Consider the following 24,112-nt stretch of genomic DNA (forward strand, 5'->3'; position numbering starts at 1 on the left):
ATCCCAACAAACGCAACATATAGAATTACAGATAGATGATCTTGATCATGTTAGGCAGCTCACAAGATCCGACAATGATAGCACAATGGGGAGAAGACAACCATCTAGCTACTGCTATGGACCCATAGTCCAGGGGTAGACTACTCACACATCACTCCGGAGGCGACCATGGCGGCGTAGAGTCCTCCGGGAGATGATTCCCTCTCTCGGGCAGGGTGCCGGAGGCGATCTCTGGATCCCCCGAGATGGGATCGGCGGCGGCGGCGTCTCGGAAGGTTTTCCGTATCGTGGCTCTCGATCGGGGGTTTCGCGACGGAGGCTTTAAGTAGGCGGAAGGGCAGGTCAGGAGGCGGCACGAGGGCCCCACACCACAGGGCCGCGCGGCCAAGGGGGGGCCGCGCCGCCCTATGGTTTGGGCACCTCGTGGCCCCACTTCGTCTCCTCTTCGGACTTCTGGAAGCTTCGTGGCAAAATAGGACCCTGGGCGTTGATTTCGTCCAATTCCGAGAATATTTCGTTACTAGGATTTCTGAAACCAAAAACAGCAGAAACAAAGAATCGGCACTTCGGCATCTTGTTAATAGGTTAGTTCCAGAAAATGCACGAATATGACATAAAGTGTGCATAAAACATGTAGATAACATCAATAATGTGGCATGGAACATAAGAAATTATCGATACGTCGGAGACGTATCAGCATCCCCAAGCTTAGTTCTCGTTTCGTCCCGAGCAGGTAAAACGATAACACGTATAATTTCGGAGTGACATGCCATCATAACCTTGATCATACTATTTGTAAAGCATATGTAGTGAATGCAGCGATCAAAACAATGTATATGACATGAGTAAACAAGTGAATCATATAGCAAAGACTTTTCATGAATAGCACTTCAAGACAAGCATCAATAAGTCTTGCATAAGAGTTAACTCATAAAGCAATAATTCAAAGTAAAAGCATTGAAGCAACACAAAGGAAGATTAAGTTTCAGCGGTTGTTTTCAACTTGTAACATGTATATCTCATGGATAATTGTCAACATAGAGTAATATAATAAGTGCAATATGCAAGTATGTAGGAATCAATGCACAGTTCACACAAGTGTTTGCTTCTTGAGGTGGAGAGAAATAGGTGAACTGACTCAACATTGAAAGTAAAAGAATGGTCCTCCATAGAGGAAAAGCATCGATTGCTATATTTGTGCTAGAGCTTTGATTTTGAAAACATGAAACAATTTTGTCAACGGTAGTAATAAAGCATATGTATCATGTAAATTATATCTTATAAGTTGCAAGCCTCATGCATAGTGTACTAATAGTGCCCGCACCTTGTCCTAATTAGCTTGGACTACCGGATCATCACAATGCACATGTTTTAACCAAGTGTCACAAAGGGGTACCTCTATGCCGCCTGTACAAAGGTCTAAGGAGAAAGCTCGCATTGGATTTCTCGCTATTGATTATTCTCAACTTAGACATCCATACCGGGACAACATAGACAACAGATAATGGACTCCTCTTTTATGCATAAGCATGTAACAACAATTAATAATTTTCTCATATGAGATTGAGGATATTTGTCCAAAACTGAAACTTCCACCATGGATCATGGCTTTAGTTAGCGGCCCAATGTTCTTCTCTAACAATATGCATGCTTAACCATAAGGTGGTAGATCTCTCTTACTTCAGACAAGACGAACATGCATAGCAACTCACATGAAATTCAACAAAGAGTAGTTGATGGCGTCCCCAGTGAACATGGTTATCGCACAACAAGCAACTTAATAAGAGATAAAGTGGATAATTACATATTCAATACCACAATAGTTTTTAAGCTATTTGTCCCATGAGCTATATATTGCAAAGGTGAATGATGGAATTTTAAAGGTAGCACTCAAGCAATTTACTTTAGAATGGCGGAAAATACCATGTAGTAGGTAGGTATGGTGGACACAAATGGCATAGTGGTTGGCTCAAGTATTTGGATGCATGAGAAGTATTCCCTCTCGATACTAGGTTTAGGCTAGCAAGGCTTATTTGAAACAAACACAAGGATGAACCGGTGCAGCAAAACTCACATAAAATACATATTGAAAACATTATAAGACTCTACACCGTCTTCCCTGTTGTTCAAACTCAATACTAGAAATTATCTAGACCTTAGAGAAACCAAATATGCAAACCAAATTTTAGCATGCTCTATGTATTTCTTCATTGATAGGTGCAAAGTATATGATGCAAGAGCTTAAACATGAGCACAACAATTGCCAAGTATCACATTACCCAAGACATTTATAGCAATTACTACATGTATCATTTTCCAATTCCAACCATATAACAATTTAACGAAGAAGAAACTTCGCCATGAATACTATGAGTAGAAACTAAGGACATACTTGTCCATATGCTACAGCGGAGCGTGTCTCTCTCCCATAAAGTGAATGCTAGGATCTATTTTATTCAAACAAAACAAAAAAACAAAAACAAATCGACGCTCCAAGAAAAGCACATAAGATGTGATGGAATAAAAATATAGTTTCAGGGGAGGAACCTGATAATGTTGTCGATGAAGAAGGGGATGCCTTGGGCATCCCCAAGCTTAGACGCTTGAGTCTTCTTGATATATGCAGAGGTGAACCACCGGGGCATCCCCAAGCTTAGAGCTTTCACTCTCCTTGATCATGTTGCATCATACTCCTCTCTTGATCCTTGAAAACTTCCTCCACACCAAACTTAGAACAACTCATTAGAGGGTTAGTGACAATAAAAATTAACATATTCAGAGGTGACACAATCATTCTTAACACTTCTGGACATTGCATAAAGCTACTGGACATTAATGGATCAAAGAAATTCATCCAACATAGCAAAAGAGGCAACGTGAAATAAAAGGCAGAATCTGTCAAAACAGAACAGTTCGTATTGACGAATTTTATTAGGCCACCAGACTTGCTCAAATGAAAATGCTCAAATTGAATGAAAGTTGCGTACATATCTGAGGATCATGCACGTAAATTGGATTAATTTTCTGAGCTACCTACAGGGAGGTAGACCCAGATTCGTGACAGCAAAGAAATCTGGAACTGCGCAGTAATCCAAATCTAGTACTTACTTTTCTATCAACGGCTTTACTTGGCACAACAAAACACTAAACTAAGATAAGGAGAGGTTGCTACAGTAGTAAACAACTTCCAAGACACAAAATAAAAACAAAGTACTGTAGGTAAAAACATGGGTTGTCTCCCACAAGCGCTTTTCTTTAACGCCTTTCAGCTAGGCGCAGAAAGTATGTATCAAGTATTATCAAGAGATGGTGTGTCAACCTTACCTTGGGCTTTACCCTTACCTTTCTTATTGTTTTTCTTTCCCTTTGATTTAGGAAATATATGATTTCCCCCCGGTATAGAGGTGAATTTCAGAGTGCCTGCTCCCACATCAATGACTGCTCCCAATAGTTTCAGCAGGGATCTTCCGAGTGTGATTTTTCCTGTCCCTACACATTCAATAACAAGATAATCAATGGATATTGTTCTTCCAAGAATGGTTGTATGCACACCTGCAGCTATTCCCTTAGGAATTATAACAGAGTTATCAATGAAAGTTATTTCTTCTCCTCCTTCCTCGACTCCCCAAAGTTTCAAAGATTTATAAATGCTCTCAGGCATAAGGCAAAATTCAGACATAATATCACAGTAGGCATGAAGAGTTCGATCACCGATAACAATTTTAACAGTAGGATCCCACAATGAAAGTTTAGAGTTCACTAAAACTTGTTCAAGACGATTACGAACATGGCAATAGTTATCATCCAAGCGAGATGTACTTATCTCGAGATTGTTTAATCTATTATATATGCTAGTGAGGGCTGAATCAAAGTTATTAGCTGAATCATGTGATGCAACCAACTTCTTTATGGCATTAAAAGCTTGATCTCCATTGCAATGAAGGAAATCTCCTCCCACTAAAGTATCCAAAGCATATCTATAGCGAACCATAAGACCAAAATAAAAATTACTAAGGAGCAAACTTAGAGTCATTTGAGGTTCAGTTTTACGATAAGAAGTAAAAATTCTAGACCAAGCATCCTTAAAACTCTCCTCATCCCCTTGTTTAAAAGTGAAGACTAATTCTTCAGGCGAAGAAGTAACAGGTTCAGAGCTAGACATGGTAACAAAAGTAACTAATTTTTTTGTATTTTTTTAATATAGAGTGCAAGACAATAAATAAAGCAAACTAGATAAAGTAAATGCAAGTAACTAATTTCTTTGTGTTTTTGATATAGCAAACAAGATAGCAAATAAAGTAAAACTAGCAACTAATTTTTTTGTATTTTGATTTAGTGCAGCAAACAAAGTAGTAAATAAAACTAAGCAAGACGAAAACAAAGTAAAGAGATTGAGAAGTGGAGACTCCCCTTGCAGCGTGTCTTGATCTCCCCGGCAACGGCGCCAGAAAAAGAGCTTGATGGCGTGTAACTCACACGTTCGTTGGGAACCCCAAGAGGAAGGTATGATGCGCACAGCAGCAAGTTTTCCCTCAGAAAGAAACCAAGATTTATCGAACCAGGAGGAGCCAAGAAGCACGTTGAAGGTTGATGGCGGCGGGATGTAGTGCGGCGCAACACCAGGGATTCCGGCGCCAACGTGGAACCTGCACAACACAACCAAAGTACTTTGCCCCAACGAAACAGTGAGGTTGTCAATCTCACCGGCTTGCTGTAACAAAGGATTAACCGTATTGTGTGGAAGATGATTGTTTGCGTAAAAACAAGAGAACAAAGATTGCATGTAGATTGTATTTCAGTATAGAGAATTGGACTGGGGTCCACAGTTCACTAGAGGTGTCTCTCCCATAAGATAAACAGCATGTTGGGTGCATAAGTTACAGTTGGGCAATTGACAAATAAAGAGGGCATGACCATGCACATACATATCATGATGAGTATAGTGAGATTTAATTGGGCATTACGACAAAGTACATAGACCGCCATCCAACTGCATCTATGCCTAAAAAGTCCACCTTCAGGTTATCATCCGTACCCCCTCCAGTATTAAGTTGCAAAGCAACAGACAATTGCATTAAGTATGGTGCGTAATGTAATCAACAACTACATCCTTAGACATAGCATCAATGTTTTATCCCTAGTGGCAACAGCACAACACAACCTTAGAACTTTCTCACATCGTCCTGTGTCAATGCGAGCATGAACCCACTATCGAGCATAAATACTCCCTCTTGGAGTTACAAGCATCTACTTGGCCAGAGCATCTACTAGTAACGGAGAGCATGCAAGATCATAAACAACACATAGATATAACTTTGATAATCAACATAACAAGTATTCTCTATTCATCGGATCCCAACAAACGCAACATATAGAATTACAGATAGATGATCTTGATCATGTTAGGCAGCTCACAAGATCCGACAATGATAGCACAATGGGGAGAAGACAACCATCTAGCTACTGCTATGGACCCATAGTCCAGGGGTAGACTACTCACACATCACTCCGGAGGCGACCATGGCGGCGTAGAGTCCTCCGGGAGATGATTCCCCTCTCCGGCAGGGTGCCGGAGGCGATCTCCTGGATCCCCCGGGATGGGATCGGCGGCGGCGGCGTCTCTGGAAGGTTTTCCGTATCGGGGCTCTCGGTACTGGGGGTTTCGCGACGGAGGCTTTAAGTAGGCGGAAGGGCAGGTCAGGAGGCGGCACGAGGGCCCCACACCACAGGGCCGCGTGGCCAAGGGGGGGGGGGGCGTGCCGCCCTATGGTTTGGGCACCTCGTGGCCCCACTTCGTCTCCTCTTCGGACTTCTGGAAGCTTCGTGGCAAAATAGGACCCTGGGCGTTGATTTCGTCCAATTCCGAGAATATTTCGTTACTAGGATTTCTGAAACCAAAAACAGCAGAAAACAGCAACTGGCACTTCGGCATCTTGTTAATAGGTTAGTTCCAGAAAATGCACGAATATGACATAAAGTGTGCATAAAACATGTAGATAACATCAATAATGTGGCATGAAACATAAAAAATTATCGATACGTCGGAGACGTATCAGCCTACAGTCAAGTATAAATACTTGACTGTAGCCTCGGGGGCTACTCCCATTGGGAGCGCTGGTCGCGCACCCGATAAAGATGGAAGAATTCGAGAAGAAGACAAAATGTGACAAAGATGTTACAAGGTGAGCCTACAACCAAGTACGAGCACTTGGCTGTAGCCTCGGGGGCTACTCCCATCGGGAACGCTGTTCGCGTGCCCGATGAATTTAGAAACGGCATGATGAGTATATTTCGAGTTATACAAATAACTCTTCATATATTCCCATCGGGAGAACAAGATAAAAATATACAAGTCATTCGTTGACTCGAATAAATGAGCTATTCCATCAGCCGAAAAAGGCACTCGACAATATATTCTCAGAACGCCTCAGTCGCGAATAATCTCTGAATGCCGCAAAACTTTGCGAAGGTAAGTCCCCGGATCCGTCCTGTGCGGTGTGGCACCGTCTCTGACGACGGTTTGTACTTTTTCCGTATCAACAGATACGAAGAAAAATCCTAACGGACGCGTTAGGTACCCGATAAAAACATGACCGGAACTCGGCATCTGGTAAGACCTTAAGCGGCGCATGTCGAGTTACGCCAGTATCCCGAGATCGTGTCCAGGGACGTGATCTTGAAGTAGGTTTTTGCGGATTGCCACAAGAGCAGTTAACTAGTACCTGATCCGTTAGATGAACTAGCCCCAATTACCGTTATCCCTGTACAATATATGTTTGTTTTATTAAAGATATGAGTTAACTCGAAGAAGTTATATGGTAATTGTTAAGTTGGAGATTTTTCCTGATTCTCCGACTCAAGCAAAATCTCGGGGGTTACTGACATATGCATTCCCAATGGGCCTGCCGAAGATGGTACCCGGTGTTTACTGAAGGCCCATGAAGTCGAAGAATATGAAGATCGGAAGTCCAATTAGTTGATAAGGAAAGATAGAGTTGTATTACGAATAAAGAGATTTGTAACTTTACGGGTTGGACTCAAAGAGTCTCCCGGAATCTGTAAACTTGTGTAATACGAAACCCTCGGCTCCGCCTCCTATATAAGGGGGAGTCGAGGGACAAATAGAGAATCGAATCATTGTTCACGCAACCCTAGTTTTTATAAGCAGTCGAGTACTTTTTCCAGCTGAAACCCTCGAGATCTACTTGCCCTCTACTTCCAACAAAACCCTAGTCTACAACTTGTAGGCATTGACAAGTCGATACCTTGTCACATAGTATTCAAGTTATGCATTAGAACGCATAACAAGAATGTGCCATCTATTCATGATCGACGATATCGATCTACCTTCTCCGCTTGTCTTTTCATCGAAATTCTCATGTTTTTTCCCTAAAATTGTAGGAATGGTTGATAAATGCCACTCTCTTCATATATTGCTTTCGAAAGTCCTTGATGGTGCCATGCAAAATACAACTCTTTGTCCTCGTCCCTCGGCCCACTTAGGGTTTCCATTACTTCATTTGTAAACAAAAGGTCCAATAAGCCACAACTTCTACTACATTCTACAAAAAGAAAAAAGGATGAAAATTACCTTTTTCCCAAATGTGTAGCGGTGTCGGTGCTCCATCGCCAGAGCTACCTCCTCCAACTCTGGCCAAAGATCCCGCGCACAGAGGCCAGTTCCAGGTGGAAGTACCGGCGATCCAACGACTGGCAAAGCCAGCCATAGGCCGCACGGGATCTGCGGTGAGCGAGGAGAAGGGGGCGAGCTTCCACGTGGCATCGGTAGTGGGTAGGAGAACCGCCAAACCGCAAAGGCGAACGACTCTAAATTGGAACAAATCGATGCGGTGGCGTGGGCGGAGCTACAACTCGATTCCGGAGATTTGGCTCACCGCCGGCAAGCGACTAGGAGTTGGGCAGGAGGGTGTCGTCTGCGAAGATGCAGGTCGATCGGGAGAGTTCAGCGACGCAGGGTGGGGTTAGGTTTTTCTAGTGAAAGCGGAGGTTGATTATTTAGGGATCAGCGGAGCGCGGGAGCCGAAGATTGAAAGTTTTTCTTGGCTAAGGGTTTTAAGAGTTGGGCTAGATCCGGTTGAAGAAACGACGAAACCGAACTTTGTTAGAGATGCCCTAATCCAATGTGTTTGATCAGCCACTCAGCCCTTTTGAAGAGGCTGAGGAAGTATCCCATTCCCGCTGCTTCCTCCAGCTCCAGCGAAACCAAACCAGACGAGGATGCGCCCCTACATCCCCAAGACAACCTTCGCCTTCTGCCACTCCCTCCTCTCCTCCCGCTTCCGGCCATCCGCCGCCGGCCCCGCCGCGCCGCTGCTCCCCGTCCAGGCCCTCCTCACCACGGCCGGACTCTCCCCGCGCCACCCCGACCTCTCCCTCGTCTCCCTCAACTCCCTCCTCCGCATCCTCTCCCGGGGCGCCTCCTCGCCGGCCCACCCGCTCCTCGCCCTCCGCCTCCTCCTCCTCATGCTCTCCCCCTCCTCGCCGCTCCCCTCCCCGGACCACCTCTCCTTCCCCTTCGCCCTCTCCGCCGCCGCCGCCGCAGCTCCCATCACCCCGCCCCCGGGGCCGCAGCTCCAGGCCCTCCTCCTCAAGAACGCGCTCTTCCCCTCCGACCACTACGTCACCACCGCGCTGCTCCAGCTCCACGCGCCCCGCCCGGCCGACGCGCGGAGGGTGTTCGACGAGCTGCCGAGGCGGGAGGCCATCCACTACGACCTGCTGATCGGCGCCTACGCGCGCGCCGGGATGGCCGCCGAGGGGCTGGCGCTGTTCCGGGCCATGTTCGCGGACGGGGTGGCCCCGGACGCCGTCGTCCTCACGACGGCGATCGCCGCGTGCGCCCAGTCCGGCGCGCTCGAGTGCGGGGAGTGGGCGCACCGCTACGTGGAGCGCAACGCGCCCGCGCTGCTCGCGGACGCGTTCGTCGGGTCGGCGCTGGTGAGCATGTACGCCAAGTGCGGGTGCCTGCGGGAGGCCGTGAGGGTGTTCGAGGGAATGCCGGAGCGGAACGAGTTCGTCTGGGGCACCATGGTCGGCGCGTTCGCGGTGCACGGCATGGCGCGGGAGGCGGTGGCGTGCCTCGAGAGGATGGCGGGGGAGGACGGCGTGCGCCCGGACGGCGTGGCGGTGCTTGGGGCGCTGTCTGCGTGCGCGCACGCCGGGAAGGTCGAAGACGGGCTCGGCCTTCTGAAGGAGATGCGCCGGCGGTACGGCGTCGCTCCGGGGCACGAGCATTACAGCTGCACCGTCGACATGCTGTGCCGGGTCGGGCGGCTGGAGGAAGCGGTGGAGCTGATCGGGAGGATGCCGATGGCCCCGCTCGCATCCGTGTGGGGATCTCTCCTGGCAGGCTGCCGAATGCACGGCAACGTCGAGTTGGCAGAGGTGGCAGCCAGTGAGCTCGAGAAGCTAGGAGCCGGTGCCGACCAGGGCGTCCACGTCCAGCTCTCCAACATTTATCTCGATGCCAACCGCAAGGACGATGCGCGGAGGGTCCGAAAACTGATCGGCAGCCGGGGACTCAAGAAGGTCCCGGCGTATAGCGAGGTGGAGGTTGATGGCGAGTTAAGCTCGTTCGTCGCTGACGACCAGGCGCATCCACAGCGCTTCGAGATATGGGACGTGCTTGGGCTGCTCGCAGAGCAGATGGGGCCGAGTCCAGAGGAGGAGGAAGGAACAACCTTGGTTACGCTCTTGTAAGTTGTAAGTTGTAACAGGAAATCGAAACAATGTTGCAATACAAGCGTTGATACTGAGCAGTAAACGGTATTTATTCATTAACTGGCCAGGATATAAATATGAAGGTAATAACAGAAAAGAATTCAGCTCAAGTTCGAGCTCATGCGCCTCAAAGCAGGCTGTACGCGCTGATTTACGGAGGCACTTTATTTGAGCTTCGGTTCAATACAGCTGTGATAAATCGTGGTTAAGAACACATGTACACATAACAAGGGTGTAATACAGTTCCAACTCTGCAATTAGCATATTAGTTTCTGTTTTGGTGTAGAGCAATCAAAGTTCTGCCATGTGCTCGCTTACACGCAGCACAACAGAAGGCATAGACAAACGGCAGTAGTGACATAACAGTAGTACTGATACATTGTTTACATGTGACAAAATTTGCGCACTTTCACACAGTAGAACTTGTGCGGTGAGAAGTCCACTAAAGTACTTAATACTCAACTGAAGAAGAAGAATACAAAGAGGCTACTCAAGAAACACAAGCCACTAGCAAAAAATTTAACCCAGCCTACTTCCTATCATCAGATGATACCAGCGCACATTATGTACTGCTACATCTTGGGGGTCACCGAGTGTCATATCAGATAGCTTGCTTGGGGATGGGAACATTTCATGGCTTCAACGAAAAAGAAAGAATTGGCTGCCTGTTACGAGTGCCACAAGTCCAGACGCTACTGTGGATCATGTCCCATAGATGTCTCTATGAACCGGTGCGCCGAATCCTTTGACAACATCCATCCACCGCTTCTCTATTAATAGAACTGAACTGTCCAATAGGTGACCAAGAAACAGCACCGGATCTTTGAAAGCAACGAATTCAAAATTATTCCATTTCTCCTGTTTCAAATCTTCGTCACGATCTTTTCGCTTAACCTTTGTTTTTGTGGCCTTATGTAGGCCTGACTTTTCTGCCGATACAACTGAACCATGTGGCAATTGGCCATCCTGACCAATTGGCAATCGAAAATCAATAAAGCACATTGCCCTGCGAAAGTAAAGAAAATTATGATCAGTATCATGTTGATGGCAGTCTCCTAGCAACAGATCAAAAGCTAGCACAGAATACTTATCCACACATACTCAGAATTTCTGAAAAATGAATACAGAAGGCAACATGGCCTGCGGAGTAGTGGGGTCACGACATCAAAACACAGACAGCAAATGCAAAGTAGCAAAAACAATTCAGCAATAGAAAATAGTTACACTCGTCAAAACACTTTAGCTATAGACCATACTAAATTAGCGGAACACTTGAGCAGTAGAAGATTACCTTGTACTGTAGACCACAACTGAAGATGAACATAGCGGCGGAAACGACAGGCCAATGACCTCTCCTGGAAATTCCTGGAAACTTCTGGGTAAGTGATGTGTATGGCGCTTGGACCATTCACCTAGTTGTTTTGCTTCTACATCAAATACATAAACCTCATTTTTGGAGGTAGTTATGACAAGGGCATTGTTCTTGGGACAAAAGCCACCAGATGTAACCGAACCCTCATTCATTCTGGGTATGAACCAGTGTTGCCTGCAGACAGTAGAAAAAGTTCAGGTATGGTACAAAATGCATAAGTATGATAATTAAATCACAAGCAAAAGGACGGCAAAATTACACTATCATGAAGCATACCTCTGAACCTCCAGGTTAAATACGTAGATATCCCCAAAGCAGTTAACTGCTGCCACCCACTGCCCATCTGCGCTCAGAAACATTTTTGTCACAGGTGGTTCTTTGGAAGGTTGTGTTCCATCCATCGTTCTCGTAGGTTGAAATTCAATTGAAAATTTTCCTGCTGCAATATCAAAAACCTGATTTGTGCAGCAAGAAAGAAGTTAAAAGACATAAAATAACATAGAAATGAGAAGACACACAAAAAAACATTACTGTGGACTCAACAGTCAAGATCTATACTGATAAAATATGCATTTCTAACAAATCGGTCAAAAGATTGAGGGTGACATCTCATTATACAGCATACGTCCGAATTCAAAACCTGGTGATTTCACCATACATGCTAAATTCAACAGTAGCCAAGGGACAATTCGAGAGAAGTGAACCTCGCATCAATTTGCACAATCAGTTTAGTTAGCCATGTATGATAATAACTAGGTCCAACATCTGATAGTACTATACTGAGTGTACAGAACTTAAAATGTAATTTTCTCTAACTGTATATCTTTAATTTACAAAAATAGGTTCTTGTGAGCTAGAGCAAAAATAGTCTTCAGGCGCAAAGCAGCCGCAACAACAGTAACAGAAACACACTACTTACGTGAAGCAAACTTACATTGCAGAGAAACAATGGAAATCATCTAATCATCATCTCCTACGACTGTAAAAGTGGCGAGAGCGAGATCAAAGAAAAACTTACGTATATTTTTCCATCATGGCAAGATAGTATCAGACTGGACGAGTCAGCAGTAAACATCATACTCTGAGCACAACGGATTTTCTTCTCCAAATTTATTTTATCTAGGGAGTACTTCTTTCCACCCTTCTGTTTTAGTGAGAAAAGGCGAGGCTTCACACAGTCCGAATAGGCAAAGAGTGTTCCACTGGGGGAGATAGCACTAGAAATGATTTTACGGGACCCGTCGCTTTTGAGATGAACAACTTGACGTCGTATTTTAGCATCTCCTCTGGACGATGTACTTGGAATCAGTTTGTTCTGAACTGACACAAGTACAACATCCAAGCAGGCCGCAGACTGGACAAGCATCAGATAATCCCCATCAACTGTGCTATCTCTTGCCAGATTTATCAATGGGCGCTGAGGTGCAGGACAGAAGTTATGAGGTGCAAATTGAGTAAACTCCCGTGCTGAATAAGCAAACAGCTTGGTGTCGTCCCCACCAGAAATGAGCATTGGTACACCCAGATGTGCCCACTTGTGGTAACTGAATTCAATGGGCTTTTCGCGCCGGCGACTCTTTACTGCCTTTTCCTCTGGTAAATCATCTACAGAATACAAGAACAGATATATCAGTGTTAGCCCAGTTGGAGGTAAGACTATTACAGTATAAAAGAAAGCACAAACCTTCTTTGCAAACTGGTACGGCCATAGTCAATGCCCTTACATCATGAGAATGGGCTCTGACATATCCCACATAGACCCACTTGTGGGATTGCTCTTCGGCAACCTTCTGATTGTGAGCACTGAACTCATCCTTTGATGCTTTGTACAAAATTACCTAGAGATCCACCATCAAATTAGAAAGAGGGAAAACAGTAGGTATATGCTTGACTCAAAGATTTTTGAATTGCAATAAAATGAAACACCCTATTTAACTGCCAAGTCTATTTCCAATGCATATGTGTTGTATCTACTGCACCTATATCATTTTAAGTGTTCGAAGGCAAAACACAAACTGAGAAAGACAGAAGTTTTCGCAAGTGTAGTTAATCCACCTAACAGCTGTTTCAGCAATGCTACCAACCTGCCCATCAGATCCTGCAGAAAATACCCGGTTCTGACTAGGCACAGTTGCTAGTGCATTCACATCACCCTTATGGTAAGTGTGAGCTTGCAAAAGAGTTCCATGGCGGCTATCCCAAAATTGTACGCTCCCAGAACTGTCTCCACTAACAAGGGTTCCACACCTGCATAGCAACAGAAATAATCAACAAAAGCTAGTTGAGGGATAAGAAGATTGAACCTAAGGATACGTTTTATCTCACCTCAGAATTAGCAACGATAATATACAAAGATCACGTCCACTACCAACCCCTCCTAATCCGGCAGTGATGCGATACTTTTCATGGAATAATGCTGAATCCCAGCATCTGATTAACCTGCCAAAGATAATACAAGAGAATATCACAAATAAACCCAAGGTGATTACACTCTCGCATACATGTGATGACCCAGAACTGAGAATTATCTATAGAACAGAAGGGAAGATGCTGAACAGTCCACTTATATACACAAGGAATGAATCACCCAATCAATCATAAAAAGGAAAACAGTTGAGGTTAACATACCCATCGCTGCTTCCAGAAAATATGAATTTGGCATCATTACTCCATGTCACACTCAAAACTCGTCCTGTAAGGAAGCACAAAAATAATGACCAAAGTTGAAATAACTAGCAGAACAGGGAGATGACAGACACATACCGCTCACTCCTGGAAGAGATCTGTAGTAAGTCAATGCACCAGATTCAGGCACATTATACAAGCGCACAGAGCCATCGTCACATGCCAGGGCCAAACGCTGAAACTCATTCACACGGTACGAAGAGCTAGTCTTGGCAGAGTCGTCTTCATCATCAGAACTGTCCCCATCATCAACATAGCTTAACTCAGAGTCGGCGCGGCCATTCTGATTTGCGTGGCCATTTGCGGCGCATTCTGAGCTTTTACTTCCAGGAAACAGTTGATCGTATCCAGGCTCCATGGCCATCTGCCAGACCGCTCCTCTGAGAGTGTCTAGTACAGTCTACAAAGGAGGACAGTAAAACCATCATGAGACATCCACAGACTTACAAGGACTACTGGAAATATATACACGTGCAAACAGCTAATGGAATTTACGCCGATAGACAACTAGGAAGCTGCATTTGCTGCGCCAAATACGGTAGAAGACCCTGGTATTTTGACAATACAATCACATGCTTACGGCTGCTATTATGGATAAACATCAACTTCAGGTCATTGCTACATATTCGCAGCAAAGCAAGTTGGAAGCAAATCCCCCCATGTTTGTAAGACGGCAAGTGCATTTGAATTGGAACTGAAATTGAAATGTAGGATAAGCATGGTATATTCAGCAGCAGTGGCACCTTTTGCTTTAGGTTGAAGAGATCCCATTCTGCCACCGACCCATCGACGCTGGAAGAGAGCAGCCGGCCCCCCGCGCCGGTTGGGACCCAGACAAGCGACGTGACCCTCGGCTCCGTGCTCCCCTGTATAGTCTGCGGCCACAGAAACCCCAAAATCAGGTCACAGCGAATTTTCCCAGGTTGCTCGAACGGCGGGGCGTTGAGGGTGAGGGGATGCGTACGAGCTGGTGGTGCCAGCCGACGGAGCCGGGGGAGACGAGCCAGAGCTCGAGGGAGCCGTCCTCCCGCGCGGCGGCCACCTGGGAGGCGCAGGGGGAGGTGGCCAGCGCCACGACGGGGGACGGCGTCCAGGCGACCGCGCCGCCGCCGAGGCGGTGGACGCGGTGCTTCTCCATGGGCGATCCGCGCGGTGTGGAAGGTTCCGGGAGGGAGGCCGCCGCGGAGTGGGATGGTGGTGGTGAGGGATGGAGAGAGAGGCGGCTCGCCGCACCGCTCGTTTAGGGTTTTGCGGAGGAGAGGTGAAGTAGGGTTGGCTTTGGGAGACGCAAAGCAAAGCGTGAGGGCCACGGGAGATGACGGCCATTTTAAGCGGCGGGACGGCTTAGTGGGCTTTGACGTGTCCACGACCTGGTTTTGGGCTTCCCAACCGTTCCAAACTTCCCAACAGGAAAATGTGTCTCGGCACGAACGGGAAAAAAACGTTCTCAAAACAAAAAAAACGAACGGAGAAAAAACGGGATTAACGATCGAGAGTTTGAGACTATGGAGTCGCCGGTTAATGCTAAACGGCATTGTACTCCATCATTGCCAAATGTAGCACATATAAGTTTCCTCAAAAGTAAAACAACGCAAAGTTTTGATCAAGAGCTCAGAAAAAGTACTTGTCAACATCTAGAATAGCAAATTGATACTATTACATTTATCAGAATGTGTATTTTTAAATGGTATACATTCGATATTCTAGACATAGATAATTTTATCCACAAACTTGGTCAAAAAATCATACTTTCACTATTAAAAAATAATATGCACTACAATGTGGTAAGGAGGGATCATTAAATTTAGAGAAAAAATATTTACGGAAATATAACCACTGAAGCAAAAAAAAATGTTCGTTGGCCAAGAAAATTTAATTTCGGTGATGGGAGTACAGTTTCTATTTCGTTGATCATGAAAAATGGTACAAGAAACTGCTCGGTACTTACATAAAGAATAAGCTAAGACCCTCGAGCCAAATTGTAGATATAGATAAATTTCTTCATAAACTTGGTCAAAAAATCCTCCTTCCACTATTAACAAAAATATGCACTACAATTTGTCGAGTCATGGTTTCCCTTGCTATTTCGTTGATCATGAAAAATATGGTACAAGAAACTGGTCGGTACTTATATGGTTACAACTAATATGTGTTACAAAAGAGACAAATTCGTTTAGCTGGGCTAGTGTTTCCCAACATGGTATGTTTGGATCAGTAGGCAGTGAGAAATGCCCATGACAGGGAGAGAGGGAAATGTCTACCATACTATTTGCCTAGTACTACAATAATCCGAAAGTTGATGGTGCATAGGCAGTTGGTCAAAAAAATACTCAATGGATGACCCTGCATTAGAACCTCCCTAACCGATAAGGTAGGCCATGTACAAGTCCTTAGAGAAGTGCTTACTAAAATAAATCAAGGATCGGTCAAACCATATTTCGAGATTCATGACTAAAAACCATGACGACACCACCACCAACTTCTTGGGCCCATTCCCTAAAATTGGAGGCATTGAGCCGGTGGCAATTGTAGAGGTTTCTAGCTAGGACACTCGCTGCTTTCAAGTGATGGATCAACCATCTCATTTTTATAGGATTCGATGGTACCAAATATATCTTTATCTTCAACTATTCTTTCTAATGGGTCATACATGATTTCTTTTCAACTGGATGAATCTCTCCTCGTCGATTTTTCATTAACCATGACAACACCAACACCAAGTTCTTGAGCTTGTTCCTCAAAAGTGGAGGCATTGAGTCGGTAAAAACTGTAGAGATTTCTAGCTAGGCCACTCACCGCGTCAAAGTGGTTGATCGACTATTCCATTTTTATTGGATGCATGTAATTAATATCTCGATGGTACCAAATACATCTTCATCTTCAACTATTCTTTCTAACGGGTCATACATAATTTTTTTAACTAGATGAATATCTCCTCGTCGATTTTTCATCAACCATGACGACACCAACACCAACTTCTTGAGCTTGTTCCTCAAAATTGGAGACATTGAGTCGGTGGGAACTGTAGAGGTTTCTGGCTAGGGTGCTCACTGCCTTCAAGTGGTGGATCGACTATTTCATTTTTTATAGGCTGCATGTGATTAATATCTCTATGGTGTCAAATATATCTTCATCCTCGACCGTCCTTTCTAATGGTTCATACGTGATTTGTTTAGACTAGATGAATCTCTCCTCGTCGATTTTTCATTAATGAAATTGCCATTGCTTTATAAAAAATAAACAATAAACAAAAACAACTCATGTAGTTCACATATTTTGAAGCGTGGAATTATGGCATGTATTACATTGTATAATGTGGATTCAGAATTACAAATTGTAATGTGCAATCAAGTAGTTACCATATTTTGAAGTATCGAAATATTTGCATACCAAGACAAAAATTGTAGAAAAATATGTGCAACCTTTGGCTTACAAATAGGAAACTAGCAAATCGAGCTTTCTCATTTAATCAAAACCGCGTAATAATTATATGCACATTTTGACTCAATGATATATAAATTGCCAAATTACATATTTCTAACACTAGGCAAGGTTCTTGTGTTACTCTACCCCTTTTTTCACATTATGCCCTAGTCTAGTTTAGGACACCAACTCTAAAAATGGTCACAATTCACCTCAAAACTTCCGATATTGTGGTTTCGTTCTTACGTGGCATGGCAGTGAACAAGCCTAAGCCGATGGGGCATTTTAGTCGGTATAAAATAAAAATAAAAAATAAAAATACTACTGGAAACATGCCGATCCCGCATGTCATCCTAAACCAACTCTAAAAATAGTCACAATTCATCTCCAAACTTCTGATACCGTGGTTTCGTTCTTACGTGGCATGGTAGTGAACAAGCCTTAGCTGATGTGGCATTTCAGTCGGTATAAAATAAAAATAAAACAAAGAGAAAATACTACTGGCGCCATGCTGGCCCCCGCATGTCATCCTAAACCACCTCTTCCTCTCATGTGGCTCATGACTGATGAGTCACCATTGCCCCCACCCATTGTCTCACCATCACAACCCAGCATGCAAGCTTCCAAACTCCAAACCCACAAAGATCTCGAGCAGATGTCTCCAAAAGAAATTTGCGCACGAAGATCTGGAATATGCCACCCAGGCCTGAAGAAAGGCCAGACCCATTTCGTGGCTGCCGGCTGCCGTGCCGTTGCAGGCAGTGGGCCCACGTCCTCATGAGGCACGAGAGCTCGAAAAACTACAGCAAACTGGATCGGCAGAGGCTTGCTGGGAGAGCCGACGTGTGGACGCCAGGCCCTCGCGCCGGATAGCGTGGCTACGCCGAGCCGAACCTCACGACACGCTCAGCTACCCGCACGCCAACTGACAGGGGACGCCCCACGGCTCATATGGCCCACATGTCATTGGCCGCATCACGACGGAGCTGTAGGTGAGAAAGGGTTTAAAGCGTCGTCTAGCTTCCTATTCCACCATTCCCATGCTGCCGCCGAGCACTGGAAAGGTTTGAGACTCACGAGGAGCGTGGTAGGATTGGACGCGCCCACCGCCCACCTCCGTGGCATTCTCGAGGGGAGGCTCCCGGCCGGCTGGATCGATCCTCGGCGGCCGCGCGCGCTCCATGGACCTGCGCGTCGCTGCCCCCGCCTCCGTGGCCGCGGCCGCGCGCCGGGGCGTGCTCGGCGGCGGATGCGCGAGCCTCCGGGCGCTCGGCGGCCGCCGGCGCAGCCTCTCCGTGCGGACGTCCGTCGCGACCACGGAGCCCGCCGCCACCGCCGCCGTGGGCGCCGTCAGTAACACATCTTCCGCACCCTGTTTCAGTCCGTCACTAGCTCTGTTCTTAACTGTTTGTGCGGGCGGGGGTTTCTGCAGACGGAGGATGAGGACGTGGACACGAGGAACCCGAGGACGGTGGTGGCGGTCATCCTCGGCGGCGGCGCCGGGACCAGGCTCTTCCCGCTCACCAAGCGCAGGGCCAAGCCCGCGGTCAGTACTCGCCCGATCAAGCCTCTCCGGCGGGTCGATGCCTTCCTCTGCGGCAAATGCGAATAGATTAATCTCATGGCTGTTGAATTGTTGCTACGTTCCCTCCCTGTCCCTGCAGGTGCCGATAGGGGGCGCGTACAGGCTGATCGACGTGCCCATGAGCAACTGCATCAACAGCGGGATCAACAAGGTGTACGTCCTCACCCAGTTCAACTCGGCCTCCCTCAACCGGCACCTCTCCAGGGCCTACAATTTCAGCAATGGCGTCGGCTTCGGAGACGGTTTCGTCGAGGTGTGAAATTCTCGAATTCAGACCACGTATACCTGTACTATGGACACCACTGCTGCAATGAATTTTTTTGGGTGTTAATTTGATCAGCTGAAATGGGGATAACTGTCTTTCAGGTGCTGGCTGCAACTCAGAGGCCGGGGTTGGAGGGGAAGAGGTGGTTTCAGGGCACCGCCGACGCGGTGCGGCAGTTTGATTGGCTTTTCGATGTACGTTTTCTATTGGTGTGTGGGATATATGCAAGGTGTTTAGCTTTTCAGCAATGTGGTTGGTACAGAAAAATGAGCGTGGTTTCATTGTAGTGTCAAATGCACAATGCCTTTTACCTTTTTTTTTTTTTGAAAAACACAAAGCCACCTAGACACGGACACTTGTGTTTGGTAAATTTAGTCCGTTGAATACTCATGTGATGAGCATTGCTTGTGCCCCTATTACGATGATTCAGTTCGAGAATCAAGAGACTGTTTGTGTTCAGATGTACTTTTCGATTCCTTGTTTTGTTTTATACTATTAGTATTCTACTGAAAATCCTCATGCTGCCACTTACATGGCGGTAACACCGTGTGTTTTTGCTTTTTTAGGATGCCAAATCTAAGGACATAGAGGATGTGCTGATTCTTTCTGGTGATCACCTCTACCGTATGGACTACATGGATTTTGTTCAGGTAATTACTGCATATGGATTATTTTTCGCAGTTGTCTGTCAAAGTGCATGGTTAAATTGTTCTTGCCATTTTGATATGCAGAGTCATCGGCAGAGAGACGCAGGCATCAGCATCTGTTGCTTGCCTATTGATGATAGGTGATTTCCTTTCCATCTCAGTAGTTAATGGCCTAATGTACAAGAAGTCGCAAGTGGCCATCCAGCATCCATACAAAATGAAGTTTGCAATTCAATAATTGTCCTTGCTTTGTTCAGGCAAAAGTTTGATTTTGAGCATATAGTAAACTATTTGATGTAATACTCTGTTAGTTAGTTCCCTGCGGATGCAGAACGGATAATTCTTTTTTCCATGTCAGCCGGGCTTCTGATTTTGGTCTAATGAAGATAGACGACACAGGAAGAGTTATTTCATTTAGTGAAAAACCAAAAGGAGCTGATTTAAAGGCAATGGTAAGCTGTATTGGTTTCTTCATGCAACTCACCTCTCCTGTCTAAATTATAATGGTATTCTAGATGGCCAAATGCACAATGTTTCAGTTTGTTCACACTTGAAAATGAGCATTCAAATAAAACAAAACCGAAGTTCATGATGCATTCTCTTTTTTTGGCAGCAAGTTGACACCACTATTCTAGGCTTACCCAAGGAGGAAGCAGAAAAGAAACCATACATAGCTTCAATGGGGGTATACTTATTTAAGAAAGAGCTACTTCTAAATCTTTTAAGGTATGTCAATTCAACTTACTAGACCTCAAATTAATTTCAATTGAATATTTAATTCTATTCTTCCTGGAAGAAAAGTTTATTATATTCTCTTAATAAAAGGTGAACTTCCAAAGTTCTAGTGAAATGCCATTTGACATTTAAAGTACCAATAAAGCTGTTTAATGTTTAGATAATATCTTATGTTGCGGTAAGGACGTAAGGTGCATTTTCCATAGAACAACTTAATCACAAGTAGATCTTAATATCTAGTGCATTGTTGTTAGGTCAGATGGCGTTTTCCCACTGCAAATGATTTTGGGTCTGAAATAATTCCTGCTGCAGCGAAAGAGATCAATGTAAAGGTACGTCAACATTATAAGTGCCATCACTACTAGGCATGCTGTGTAAGCTTGTTTCACTAGTTCAAGAACATAATATTTGTCACTAGTTCATTCATGTTTCTGTTATTGCCTGTAAAAGATTAACATACCGCATACCTAGCATGTGTTGTTGTCAGCAACTCAGCATGATATACAGATCCATTGTTCTATTGCAGCCAGACACCTAAAACTGCACAACGGAAAAAATAAATTGAATGATGTTATTACCAGAGTATTGGCATTATAATTCTCTGTTACTGCACTAGTTATTTAAGTTTCAAAAATGTTAATACTGTGTCTTTACGCTATAACATTTCATTAAACCTTAACTTCCATATGATGTCACTGGTATCTAATATTCAACTCTTCAGGCATATCTATTCAACGATTACTGGGAAGATATTGGAACTATCAAATCCTTCTTTGAAGCAAATCTTGCCCTCGCTGAACAGGTATGCCTAGTCTGTGCAAATTAATAGAAAGCTGTCTCTTTACTTATTAAATATTTTATCAGTTCTAGCCCTTCTTCTTTTCCTTCACCTACTCTTCTACATTCTCGGTCTTGATATTAGTGTTATTCAATCTGTGGTCTAATAGTAGCTGTTATGCAATATGATTGTCAATTGCTATGGCCCAATGGGGCAGTACATATATAGTCTGTACAAGATGGAAGAATTGCAAAGAGCACTCTACAACCGAGTAAATTCAATGTACTAACACAAATAATAAGCATCAAGCAATGAACTTTATTTTTTTTGCAAGAAGTCAAGTAAAAACTTGGAAGCTTCTGTAACATGTGATCATCTTTTGATTAAACTATGCAGCCTCCAGGGTTCAGCTTCTATGATGCTAGCAAACCGATGTACACATCACGGAGAAACCTACCACCATCTATGATCAGCAGTAGTAAGGTTATATAGTATGACTCCCATTCTGCAGTCCTTTTTTTCTTGAAATTCTGTCTCTACTATTTTAGTAGCAAATATTTGCAATTCATCATCATTAGCATGGTACTTTCCCTTCACGTTCTTAATAATATAGAAATATTTGGCTCCCCTGCCATCTGACATTTAGGAGGACCATTGCAGATCACAGATTCAATCATTTCCCATGGATGTTTCTTGGACAGCTGCAGGGTAGAGCACAGTGTCGTTGGTGTCCGTTCTCGAGTAGGCTCCAACGTGCACCTCAAGGTCAGACCACTTACTTGCATAAAGCATAGAAAACCACTACAATCAAATATAGTCTTCCACAATAACAGCAAATGTGGCGTTTCATTTCTGCAGGATACGGTAATGCTCGGCGCTGACTTCTACGAAACTGACGGGGAAAGAGGCGACCAGCTGGCAGAAGGAAAGGTTCCGATCGGGATCGGGGAGAACACATCGATTCAGTATGCACGCATATTTACTTCCTAGCTCATCCCGCGCCACATTAGACATCGTGGTGTATCATGACTCTAAATATCTACATCTTGTTCTGCACAGAAAATGCATTATTGACAAGAATGCGAGGATAGGGAAGAATGTGACAATCGCTAACGCTGAGGTATGCCTGATGATATCTGTCACCTTGTTTCTTGAACAAGAGTGGCATAGTGATCTGACTACATGTCTACATACTAACTATGATTTCCACAATGTCACTCTCGCCATAAGCTGAAAATATCAATTTCTAGTGCACCACTCTTCAGAGTTTGTGCCATCAGAATATGTACTGGACTACTGAACCTGTGGTTCGTTGTTTTGTTTTTGCAGGGTGTAGAGGAGTCAGACAGGACATCGGAAGGGTTCTACATCCGATCCGGCATCACGGTGGTACTGAAGAACTCAGTGATTGCGGACGGATTAGTCATCTGAGCTGAAGAACAGGTGCTCCAGTTCAGCGAGAGAAGCCTGACACAAGGATTCGCGACCGGAATAGAACAATCATTAGAATCCGTTGTACTCTTCCAATAAGATGTGTAGCAGTCGTGAGCTGTTCCTTGTGCATACAATATCATTTGTCTCACAAATTCATGTGTCTCGCGATACTGCTGTCAAACTAGAACATCGTTGTGAAACATGACATCAATAATGCTGAAAAACCTCAGCCTTTCAGTTTTATGGGTTATTGCTAGTTGAACAATGTGCATTAGAAGCTTTAGTCAATTTTATGTTCTGAATATTTCTTAAATAGAAATCTCTAGTTACGGTGGCAGAGGTTATGGGTAGCACACTTCTGAATATTGAATGTTGCCTTTAGGACGTCAGCTTGGCTCCATTTGGTTGAATGGTTAATGTCAGTCCACCTATCTAAAGAACATGATAGCTTCATGCGGAAATTACATGTTAGCGGGGTCTTTTCGGTTCCTAGCTTCATACAAGAATTATGCAACGGAGGGACTACTTGAACATGACAAATGAAAATCTTTTTTTTTTTTTTGCAAAAAAATTATTTGGAAACTTAGGGCACCTCAGAAAATAAAGATTTTGTCTGGTTCCTTTGGAAAAGAGTGGTTCTTACTAAGGACAATCTAGCTAAGCGTAGTTGGAATGGGAGCATGAAGTGTGGTTTTTGTGATGTGGATGAAACAATATGACAGTCTGTTTCTCAATTGTTTTTATTTTATTTTTGTGCCCCGCTTTCATTAGTACTACTCAGTTATGCTCACCATGTAGCTTTCCTCACTTTTCCCTCCAGACTCCATACTAGCCTCACGAAATGCCCACGGAACGGTACTTTGTCGAGTCAAGGGCCCTTTGATTGTTACTTGGTTGTTTTCCTGACATGAGTGAGACCTTAAATCATTGTTCAAAAAATCGGCTGAGATACCGATTTATATTTATCGTGAATCGGAGGGTAACCGATAAGATTTTGGCATATCGGCTGATTTATCATGGTGTCATATTGTAAGTTTGGTATTTTTCATGACAACTAAGCCACTTATAAGAACTCCATACGAATGTATTACATTTGTATTTTATTTTTTATTTTTTGTTATTTATTTAAAATGGGGTCAAATTGTTGGCATGTCCATTCATAGTAAGGGGTTGAGTCTGGCTACTTCCAAATCCTATTAGGGTACTTATTTTGACAGTCTTAGGAACAAATTGAAGCACGCTTGTAGTTTAAATTTAAACTAATTTTAGAAAATTTACAAAACTCATTTAAATGGGCAAACGTAGCCGTAAATTGAGAAAAAATCATCACATGCGAAGTAAAATTGGAATGATGCTATTTTGCATCATGTTCTTTGCATTTGGTTTACAAAAAAAACTTGCATTTGGTTTACTGTGACAAACATTTTTTGGAAACTTAGGGCACCTC

At 44.4% G+C, this 24,112-nt stretch overlaps 3 protein-coding genes across 3 annotated transcripts; 2 read left to right on the forward strand and 1 right to left on the reverse strand.

Annotated features, from left to right (window-relative positions):
* The first annotated feature begins 8,153 nt into the window (after positions 1–8,153).
* LOC127292975 (putative pentatricopeptide repeat-containing protein At3g28640) lies at positions 8,154–9,797 on the forward strand. The gene has a single exon (XM_051322525.1). It carries the CDS (start codon positions 8,239–8,241, stop codon positions 9,718–9,720), a length of 1,482 nt encoding a protein of 493 aa, XP_051178485.1. The 5' UTR covers positions 8,154–8,238; the 3' UTR covers positions 9,721–9,797.
* A 282-nt stretch (positions 9,798–10,079) lies between these two features.
* Positions 10,080–15,080, reverse strand: LOC127292973 (WD repeat-containing protein PCN). Its single transcript, XM_051322524.1, has 11 exons — positions 14,763–15,080; positions 14,542–14,673; positions 13,877–14,198; positions 13,742–13,805; positions 13,439–13,552; positions 13,198–13,360; positions 12,798–12,951; positions 12,132–12,718; positions 11,390–11,568; positions 11,033–11,287; positions 10,080–10,747 (listed from the first exon to the last, which is right to left on the reverse strand). The coding sequence occupies exons 1-11, from the start codon at positions 14,934–14,936 to the stop codon at positions 10,444–10,446; spliced, it is 2,448 nt and encodes an 815-aa protein (XP_051178484.1). The 5' UTR covers positions 14,937–15,080; the 3' UTR covers positions 10,080–10,443.
* Positions 15,081–18,262: 3,182 nt separating this feature from the next.
* On the forward strand, positions 18,263–22,908 carry LOC127292976 (glucose-1-phosphate adenylyltransferase large subunit). The gene is made up of 15 exons (XM_051322526.2): positions 18,263–18,570; positions 18,654–18,767; positions 18,886–19,059; positions 19,173–19,265; positions 19,638–19,721; positions 19,803–19,858; positions 20,077–20,170; positions 20,332–20,444; positions 20,713–20,785; positions 21,175–21,255; positions 21,628–21,714; positions 21,892–21,996; positions 22,090–22,196; positions 22,291–22,351; positions 22,561–22,908. The coding sequence occupies exons 1-15, from the start codon at positions 18,403–18,405 to the stop codon at positions 22,660–22,662; spliced, it is 1,512 nt and encodes a 503-aa protein (XP_051178486.1). The 5' UTR covers positions 18,263–18,402; the 3' UTR covers positions 22,663–22,908.
* Positions 22,909–24,112: the final 1,204 nt, after the last annotated feature.

This window comes from Lolium perenne, chromosome 4 (assembly GCF_019359855.2).
Source record: "Lolium perenne isolate Kyuss_39 chromosome 4, Kyuss_2.0, whole genome shotgun sequence".
NCBI lineage: Eukaryota > Viridiplantae > Streptophyta > Magnoliopsida > Poales > Poaceae > Lolium > Lolium perenne.

Excerpts from the sequence above, each read along its gene's own strand:
- LOC127292975 (XM_051322525.1), top strand. The coding sequence starts at position 8,239 with ATGCGCCCCTACATCCCCAAGACAACCTTCGCCTTCTGCCACTCCCTC.
- LOC127292973 (XM_051322524.1), bottom strand. The coding sequence starts at position 14,936 with ATGGAGAAGCACCGCGTCCACCGCCTCGGCGGCGGCGCGGTCGCCTGG. Across the intron at positions 14,199-14,541 it reads TCTTCAACCTAAAGCAAAAG|ACTGTACTAGACACTCTCAG; the intron begins GTGCCACTGCTG and ends CCTCCTTTGTAG. Across the intron at positions 13,361-13,438 it reads TTATCGTTGCTAATTCTGAG|GTGTGGAACCCTTGTTAGTG; the intron begins GTGAGATAAAAC and ends GTTGCTATGCAG.
- LOC127292976 (XM_051322526.2), top strand. The coding sequence starts at position 18,403 with ATGGACCTGCGCGTCGCTGCCCCCGCCTCCGTGGCCGCGGCCGCGCGC. Across the intron at positions 19,060-19,172 it reads TCGGAGACGGTTTCGTCGAG|GTGCTGGCTGCAACTCAGAG; the intron begins GTGTGAAATTCT and ends ACTGTCTTTCAG. Across the intron at positions 20,786-21,174 it reads CGAAAGAGATCAATGTAAAG|GCATATCTATTCAACGATTA; the intron begins GTACGTCAACAT and ends TCAACTCTTCAG.